Genomic DNA, 9,096 nt, shown 5'->3' with positions numbered 1-9,096 from the left:
TGAATGAGCCGCCTTGACTGAGGAGCTCGGCGAGGGAAAAGCATAGTTGTGAAAAGAGATGAAAAAACTGTTTCTTTATTAAAATACGGCCGATAAGGAGGCCAGCCCTTACAAAAGAAGGTCTATTCTAAAAAGACCCTAGACTACAGTGGAGGGGGTATCGACGGCGACCCCTTCAACTTGCGCCCCCGCTGATGGCCCAGCAAGGGGAACAGAGGAAGGATCCTCCGCCTGAGGAGGGGACTCGGGAAGCTCTGGAGGCGTCGCCGCAGGAAGAGTCGCCGGGTCAGTAGGCGCAGTCGGCCCATCAGCGTCCAGCACCGGCTTAAGGCCCCAGCTCTCGGGAGTGAACGAAGGATCGCGGGCCAACAAGGTGGCGTGAATCTCCATCTGCGCCTCGCGGAAGCCAAGGCGGTAATCTCGCTCGCCCAGGTCAAGGAGGAAGTCATCACCCTCCGGGGTCGCCAGCCACTCCTTGGCCACCTCTCTCCTTCGAGCTGCCACCGCCGCCTGCACGTCCGCCTCGAAGGCCGCCGACTTCTTATAATCTGCGACGGAAGTCGCGGCGATCGTGGCCACTTTGCCCTTCTCCTCCTCCCATTGACGGGTGACCCTCAGCAGCTCGGCGTTGTGCACCTCCACCATCTTAAGTTGCTTTGCCTGCTCTTCCAGAAGAGATTCCTCTGTCTGGCGCTGCTTGGCGGTCATGGCCCGCATATCGTTCCTAAAGCCCTGGAACCGATTGCCCAGTTCCATCTGGAGGGCGAGGTCCTGCACACCCAGCCGTCAGTCGAACAGAAAAGAAAAGAGATGAGAGTAAACAGAGGGAAAGGTCGAATGAGTGACACTTACGCGATACGACTGCCGGAGCAAAGCCTCGATGATGAACCCGTCGCCAAGAGCACGGGTCGACTCCACATCCTTTGGCAAAAGGACATCCTTGCACCACTTGCGAACGGAGGTGTTGCCCATCCAGATTTGGGCGTCCTCGTCCACCTCATGGCATAGCCTGATCCTCTTCGGAGCCGGCCCCTCCGTAGGCTCAGCCGGCCGCTTGGAACTCGGACTCTCAGTAGAGGGAGGAGGCGGCTGCCGACTGGGCGATACCACGGGCGAAGGTGTGAGGTCGACCACGTTGTGGGAAGACGCAGGAGTCGGCCGGACCGCCGGCGATGGCTGAGATGAGGACGCAGCGGCCGGACCTGTGGAACGTTGCGTCAGGCGACGCCTCATCTTTTCCGCCCTGTTTGCCATCTCAGGAGTCGGTTCGATTGCTTCGCCGGAGCTGGAGGTATCGGAGTCGTACGGACCTGTAAAAGAAATACACTCACTTGTGAGTGTTCCCGGGGAAAACAATAAGCAAGACGAGAAGGAAGAGGAAAGAGACGCTACCTATGGTGGCGGCGCCCTCCGGCAGAAGGCCATGCTTGGCCATGGCCCGGACTCGAGACCAGTACTTAACGGAGTACGGCCCGAAGCCCTTCAAGAAGTCGCCGCCCATGACAGCATCCTCCGTAAAGACGGCGCGCCGAGAGCAGGGCTTGAAAAGAGTCGCCGGCCAAAGGGTCGGAAAGGTGAAGGAAGAGGAGCGAGGTCGGACGAAGAAATAAAGGGGCTTCCACTCCTTTATCGAGTCGGACAACCCCTCGAAAAGTTGACGTCCCGGACGGGCGGCGACTTGGATAAAGCCGGGCGAGTGAGAGCCGACCTTGTTCACGGTAAAGAGGTACCGGAATAGGTCCAAATCTGGCTCGCACTTCCACCAATGGCAGAGATTGATGAAGCTGGTCAGGAGTCGGTGAGAGTTAGGCACTAACTGGCCCGGGACCAAGTTATAATGCCGGAAGAGAAGCGAAAGAAATGGGTGTGGGGGCACTCGGAAGCCGAATGCAACCGAGTGCAAATGGATACCCACAAAACCCTCCGGCGGGTCGTGGATAGGCCGGCCCTCCGCCGCGACGACCATGGCCGAAGGGCCAAGCAGAAAGCGGGCCATATCCAGGTCCGCCGCTGTGGCCGACGATGGAAGACCGGACGGCCGGACAACCGAGTCAAACTTGCCTCGCGGCCGTATAACGCCGCCCGGCAAAGCCGCCACCGTAGTTAACGGGGCTGGGCTCATCGGAGTGGCCGCCCCAGAAGAAGAAGGGGCTAAGAGAGAAGAAGAAGACACCGCCTGGAAGTCCGCCGGCATTTCCAGACGGCGGACGACGGAAGAAGAAGAAGAAGAGGACGACGGAGAAGTCCCCGCCGGGTTGTCAAAGGACGGCCGGCGGGAGGAAGAAGAAGAATGAGAAGAGGAAGACATTACTTACAGATTGAAGCTGAGGCTGGAAAGGCGATGAAAGAAGCAGAAGCTTGGTAGGAGAATTAAAAAGGAAAATGGAAGAAGAAAGCCTTTTAAAAGGGGGAAAGAAGTCCAAGAGGCTGCCACGCGGCGCCTCCGTAGTGGAGGAATCGGAGGCGACAAGACGTCGAAGGGATGCCGCATTTAATGCCTCGATGGGCGGAACGACGGTTCAGGCCTAGGGCTAGCCTGCAAGCGGCGCGTCTACCCTAGGCCAAGGCTGAGTGACGATGACCCGGCCTGCCAGACCAAAGGCCCATCAGGGCAAAAGGTATGGGGGCCCATCCAGATCACGCTAGAAGTTTCTAGAAGTGACCCGGCTGGGTCCGGCCAAATAAAGAGGCCCGGACGAGCTTCAGGTTGCAAGATCGGCCGACGAAATTTGCCGAGTCCCCCACCCACGGGACTTAGTCGGACAAAGTTTATGAGTCGGTCATAACGACCAGGAGACGGCCAAAGGAACACACAAAAACCAGGGTCCAAAAAGTAAAAACGAGATTTTATTCCATAAAGACAGGGGTACAAAGCCGAGGACTCGGCTATAGACATTACACAGAAAAGACAGGCCTAGGGCTTAACTTCCTCCTCCTCCGCATGACGCCCCGGCTCTGGACCCTCCAAATAGTGATGAGGGCGGAAAGGCAATGGACTCGGCTCAGGCTCGGGCTCGGGCAGTTCATCCAGGTACACGGCAGGCTTCCCATCTACGACCATCTGCAGAGGCTTCTCCAGAGCACTCGGCGACATGGCCACGCCAAAAAGCGGAGGAGCCTCCCAGTTTAGGTCCCCCTCTGGCTCCGGATCCTCTACCATGGGCACCATCTCGTCCTCCTCTGGGTCCACGACCATCGGATCAAGCATGTCAGGAGGCACCACGATGGGATCAGAAGCGGAGTCGCCTACCAGGTAACCTCCGCTAGCCGCCCTCTTCCGCCGGAGCTCCTCCTGCCGGGCATGCTCCTTATTACGGAGGGACCAACGACGATCACCGTCCCTGAAGCTCATAGCTTGAGGTTTTTTTTGAGGTATGAAATGGTGAGAAAGCACAGAGCTACCAAAAGCCCTTATATAGAGCCTCGAGAGAGCAGCGACCGAGGCGCAAATCACGGAGGGAATCATAACTGACATAACTGAGCCGGATTAGACGGGCAGCGTGAATCTCTGTCAGAGATTAATCCCATCCAATTGGCTCGGGAAGGGTGAGATTCGCACGCTAAACTGGAAAAAGCCTGGCTCGCCCAGGGAAGCGAGATTTACGGGTGTCAGGTGGAAGGAGGACTCGACATCGCAGTCGACTCCTCGACAATTGAGGCGGACGAGTGCCCTAAATATACTGAAAAAGAGAAAAACTGAAGGCCGGAAATATTTTATTATAAAAAGAAGGTGCAGGTTACAAGGAGCTTATTACAGAGTAAGCAAGTGCTCCTAACAGAACTACCCCTCTAGAGAATCCGGCCGACCCCAGTTCACAAAGATCACTCACTCGGCGAGGAGGAGCCGCTTCCAAAGAACCCTTCCGATGGCCCAGGAGAGGGTGGGCAAAGCGAATCCCAGAACGCCGGCATGAGCGGCGGCACAACCAGCTCTTCATCGTCCGGGTACATCTCTTGATAACGAGTGAAGTCTTCCTCGTTCATTAACCCGGTAACCGGACCGTCCAGGTCATCTAGAGGAATAGAAAAGGTCATGCGAAAGGTCAACTGCTCTGGGACAGGCACGGTAACAACGGTCCCGCCTGGGGAAGTTACTCGAGCAGACCCCGGAGGAGGAGAAGGGCGAGAAGTCGGAGCGACTTCGCGACGAGCAGGAGTCGGCGGAGGAAGAGCCATAGAGGCGGCGCCAGCAGGTGATCTCTGTGAAGTCGGACGGGGAGCCTTCCTTTTAGGCTCCCTCTCAGGGCGAGTTCGTTTCAAAGACAAAGGGCGCCGGGGCGACCCAAAATCAATCTGCTTCCCTTTCAGTGGTGAGCGACCCATGAGGGATTGGTAAGTTAAGAAAAGAGCGGCCAAGGTCATTTATAGGCGTCAGGCCAGGCCGAGGAGATCAAAACGGTCCCGCGAGATCCGGGAGATAGCGAATAATCTGGGCCAATCCTGAGTCATTCAAGGCACGGATTCGGTAAGCAGGAGAGGGTTACTACTTTTCCAAACCCAGGTTGGTGGACCGGGTATGGAAAAGTGAGGGACTAGTTGATGGGGTGAGAGCCCCGGCCCAAGAAAAGAGGCCCAGAAAGAATGCATGGGCCGAGTCCAGGACTCGGCCCAGGTCCAAAGAGGGAGGCCCAGTTCAGAGACCGGAAGGACGGCCCAATACCAGACGGGGACGAGGAGTCGGCCCAGGCCCGACCTAGGAGAGGACTCGGTCCAGAGAGCCGTTGAGGGAGCCTTCAGCACAGTTAAGACAAGGAGCCGTTGAGGCATTAAAAGCCGGGCTCGGTCCGCTAGTTACTAGCCAAAGAGAGCCGTTGGCAGAGTCTGTAACGTCGGCCAACGGCTCGGCGCATTGAATGTACCCTTTAAGTCGGCCATCATGAGCCTTTAAGACGGTAGAGGAGGAGCCACTATAAAAAAGGCTCCTCCACCATTGTATGGGACAGATTCCGGAACCCGGAGAGGGAATAGACAAGTACTATTAAGCCTCGTATTTTACTAAGACTCAAACCCTTTTGTGAAAGGTGTATCCACCAGCTATAGGTTGTGTTGGACCTCCTTGGGCCCTAAAAACCCAAAAACCATCAGATACGGTAATGAATAATGTGCAGCAGTTCAGTGGCCTATTTGATCCTTATTCCTTTAGTTTAAAAATACTAAATATTCATTTTTAGCCACCACTAAATTCACTTGTGAGGACTTGAGATAATTATTAAATGAAAATGGGGCAAAAGTGTTAATACAAAAACTCTCCGAGGTCCAAATAAAGTTTTCTTTTTGTAAGATTCCTGGAAAGTGGAAACTATGGAAAACATTACTCAAAATACCTTTTTACCCCTTCCCACGTTTTTGTTTTCATATCCGCATCACTATTTACTTGTGTCTCCCCCATTTCGCATTCAACTCTTTCCAGTCCACTCCCATCCGCTCTAGGGAGACTGGGTCATCATCTCCTTGATGATCGACCTTTTCAATCCATCTTCACTTCTTATCATCTAGGGTTTTGAATTACTGTCCAAATTTGTGCTTACAATTTCTTTGATAAAGTTATATTTATTTGTAATTATACTCAAGTTTTTATTGATCAATTGTATAATACATTTGAGAAAATTTTTTTGTGAGTTCGAGAAATTCTCGAAAGAGATGGAGCTTACATCAGAACCTTCATCATGCTCTTGCCTCTGCGGCCAGCGGTTTCCGCCGGGGTTCAGGTTCCAACCTACGGACGAGGAACTGGTCGTATACTACTTGAAGAGAAAGATCTGCCGCCAGCCAATCATGCGCGACGTCATTGGCGAGACTGACGTATACAAGCGGGAGCCAGAAGAACTTCCTGGTATAGCTTTTTTCTCATTGCCTATCTATCAATTGTTGTTATAAGGCCGTTGACTGTATTTGGTTGTATGCGTTTTTCATGATTCCTTGTATTTACGCTTTAGTTATGATGATATCTTCTTTATGGATGATTGATAGATGTTTTTGTGGTTTTCTGCTGTTACATTTGAATATTTGGTCGTTATTTTCACTATCATTGCTTGATATTTATCTATATTTTTGTTGTTGTTTTCGGATCTTAGTGATGGATGAAGTTCTCTGCTCAAATGTCGTGTTTATGATTTCTAAACTGTACATAATGAAGTTAATGGTGCTATATTGAGTTTATCTGATGATTTTCATGGGTCATTATGTCTCCATGATATAGAAAGGTTTGGTCTGTTTGTAATATTTTGATTCATTTGAAATACAGTGAGATATGGAACTATTAAATTTCAACTCTGATCTAGTGTATGAAAGCTAGAGTAAGAAACAAGCTATAATACCAATATATGTGGTTACATGTATCTATACACTTTGATTGATCGAATGGAGTTGACAAAATTGTTGCAGTGTATTTCAGGGTAAAACTTGCTCATATCTTTGTTAAGTTGATGGCTATCTCCTTTTAAATCTTCTTAAGTTCTCGTGAATAGCAATTGACAACCAGTATTTGCAACTTTAGTTGTATGCACTTTATTGACTGTTTTCTCAACTTTAAATTGCAGAGTTGTCAAAGTTGAAGACTGGTGATAGGCAGTGGTTCTTCTTTAGCCCCAGAGATCGGAAGTATCCAAATGGAGCCAGGTCAAACAGAGCAACTAAGCAGGGGTTTTGGAAAGTAACGGGAAGGGATCGCATAATTACATGCAATTCTCGTAATGTTGGCGTTAAGAAGACACTGGTCTTTTATAAAGGTCGGACACCTACTATTAAACCTTCTTCTCCCAAACCTACTATTAAACCTGAACGTACTGATTGGGTGATGTATGAGTATACAATGGACGAAGAGGAGCTAAAAAGATGTCCTTCTGCACAAGACTACTATGCACTATATAGGATCTTTAGGAAGAGTGGGATAGGCCCCAAGAATGGGGAGCAATATGGTGCACCTTTTAGGGAGGAGGATTGGGCTGATGATGACTGCTTGACTGTTAACCCCCTTGTTGAGCAAGAAAAATATACAAATCAGGTCAATGATGTTGTTAATGTTGAAAGCCCAATACCTAATGATTTTGAAATCTCTTTAGTTAATATTGAAGAACTCCTGGACCTGCTTGAAGATGAGCCTGATTTACCTGTGCAAAACGCTATTCTCCATCCTACCACACCACACAATGTGCAGGCAAACGTTGATGTGACACAGTGTAGCACTTCGCAACCACAATTGCCAGAGGCTCCTGAGTTCACATCTGCTCCAGTCTATCATGGGTTGAATCCTCAAATGGTGGAGGAGGATTACCTGGAAGGTTTTCTGGAGGTGGATGACCTTGCTGGTCCAGAACCCAGCATTAATAACTTTAATAAGCCAGGGGAAATTATGGAAATTCAGCAATACGGATATGATATGGGAACAAGAGAGGCAAGACATCCCAATCAACCATATGCAAACAATGCTGAAAATGGCATGGTAAACCCTGTCTCTACTTATTTCAGCGATAATCATGAAACCATGAACAGCCAGCAGTTGTATTTGAACGAGAACAATGAAGGCAGCAATCGACTGTGGTCTCCTGATCAAAGGTGCAACATCGCGACCCCAGCTGAAGCAAATCATGAGGTCTTCCATCCAGCAACTTTAGGTACTGAAATTGTTTTCAACATCAATAATTTCACTCTTCCTTTGCCATCACAGTACCAATAATATAATGCTTTAAAGATTTATTGCAACTCTATATATGTTGGCTGACTTTGAGCTCTTGGACAGATGGATGGTATGGCACAACCATGTCATCTTCCAAATGGCGAGAACTCTTTTGCCCAAGTGGAAATGGGGGAGTTTGAGCCAACTTGAAGAGCTCTTCTGCTAATGTGTTGGTGTTACGATATTTGTCTAATTCCACTGAGTTTTGGCATGTATAGGTGTAGTTTATGATAATCATTCCTTGAATGATCATCCTAAGGGGACAAATTCAAATCAAATCACTAGAGAGGATGGCGCCACAAACTCAAGGTTCTCTTCTGCTCTATGGGGCAGTCTGGAATCAATACCAGCCACTCCTGCTTCAGCTGCCGAAAGTCCTGCTGCTGATATGGCATTTGAGCAAACGACTAGAAGATCAAGAGTAATTGCCAGAAACATGAATACTGCATCAGGTAATACTTCGAGAAGTTCAGGCAAGTCAATGAGTGGCTTTTTATGTGTATTCGTACTAGGAGTGTTGTGTGCTGCTATGTTATGGATATTGCTAGGAACTTCGTCATTGAGCTAGTTGGGGATGTTCCCTCCTGAATTTATAAATTGGAAAATTCTGTTATGCTTTGGCAGCTTGGTGAAATCAATGGCAACTAGAAGGAAATGGACAAATATATATATATATATATATATATATATATATATATATATATATATATATATATCGTTCATTATTCAAACACGCGCGCATAACAAGAAGGAAAGTATATTAAGATAGGTCAAACTCCAAAACATGAGCTAAAGAAACAAAATGGATCGAAAAGCAGTCCGAATAGTCAGACTTGTACAAGGCCTTCTTAGCTAACAAGTGGGTTGTCTTGTTTACAAGGCCTTCTTAGCTAACAAGTGGGTTGTCTTGTTTACAAGGCCTTCTTAGCTAACAAGTGGGTTGTCTTGTTTGCGGACCGTTAAACAAACAAAAAGTCGAGATTACAAAAACTTCTAGTTAAGACCTTAATATCATTGACAAGTAAATCAAAAGAAGTCTCCAAGCTATGCTTGTCAATACTACTTATCGTCTTTAGGGAGTCCCTTTCACTTTCAACTTGAACGTTATCTAGGCTAAGGTCCTTGATCCATTTCAGAGCTTCGCGTATGTCAATGGTCTTCGCTTCAACAAGAAATTATTTTAAACATCAAAATGATGTTGTTTTGAACTATGCTCCACACAATAATTTACGATTCACCTCTTAAGTGGCCCCTGGGGTGCATGAAATAACTTGCCTTTACATTTTGACACTTCACTTATAAAATAAAAAGAATACAATAAAATCATGTTTGTCCTAAAGCCCACTTTGAGAGAACAATAAGAACATAAGACACAATTACTAATTTGTTTAAAGTATAGAGTTTATACTCTTAAGTTATAA

The 9,096-nt window shown here is 48.5% G+C and overlaps 1 protein-coding gene across 2 annotated transcripts; it reads left to right on the top strand.

The window, feature by feature from the left end:
- The first annotated feature begins 5,390 nt into the window (after positions 1–5,390).
- Positions 5,391–8,309, top strand: LOC109170614 (NAC domain-containing protein 17-like). 2 transcript variants are annotated; one of them, XM_019319810.1, is made up of 3 exons: positions 5,391–5,833; positions 6,540–7,613; positions 7,739–7,887. In XM_019319810.1, exons 1-3 carry the CDS (start codon positions 5,641–5,643, stop codon positions 7,813–7,815), a joined length of 1,344 nt encoding a protein of 447 aa, XP_019175355.1. In that variant the 5' UTR covers positions 5,391–5,640; the 3' UTR covers positions 7,816–7,887. The 2 variants fall into 2 exon arrangements, with proteins under 2 accessions (XP_019175355.1, XP_019175354.1); XM_019319809.1 differs by lacking the exon at positions 7,739–7,887 and adding an exon at positions 7,894–8,309 and having other exon boundaries at positions 5,394–5,833.
- The last annotated feature ends 787 nt before the right edge of the window (positions 8,310–9,096 follow it).

The sequence above is a fragment of the Ipomoea nil genome, unplaced genomic scaffold (assembly GCF_001879475.1).
Source record: "Ipomoea nil cultivar Tokyo-kokei standard unplaced genomic scaffold, Asagao_1.1 scaffold3321, whole genome shotgun sequence".
NCBI lineage: Eukaryota > Viridiplantae > Streptophyta > Magnoliopsida > Solanales > Convolvulaceae > Ipomoea > Ipomoea nil.
Note: the sequence above shows the minus strand (reverse complement) of the source record. Positions and strands in the feature narration are given on the sequence as shown.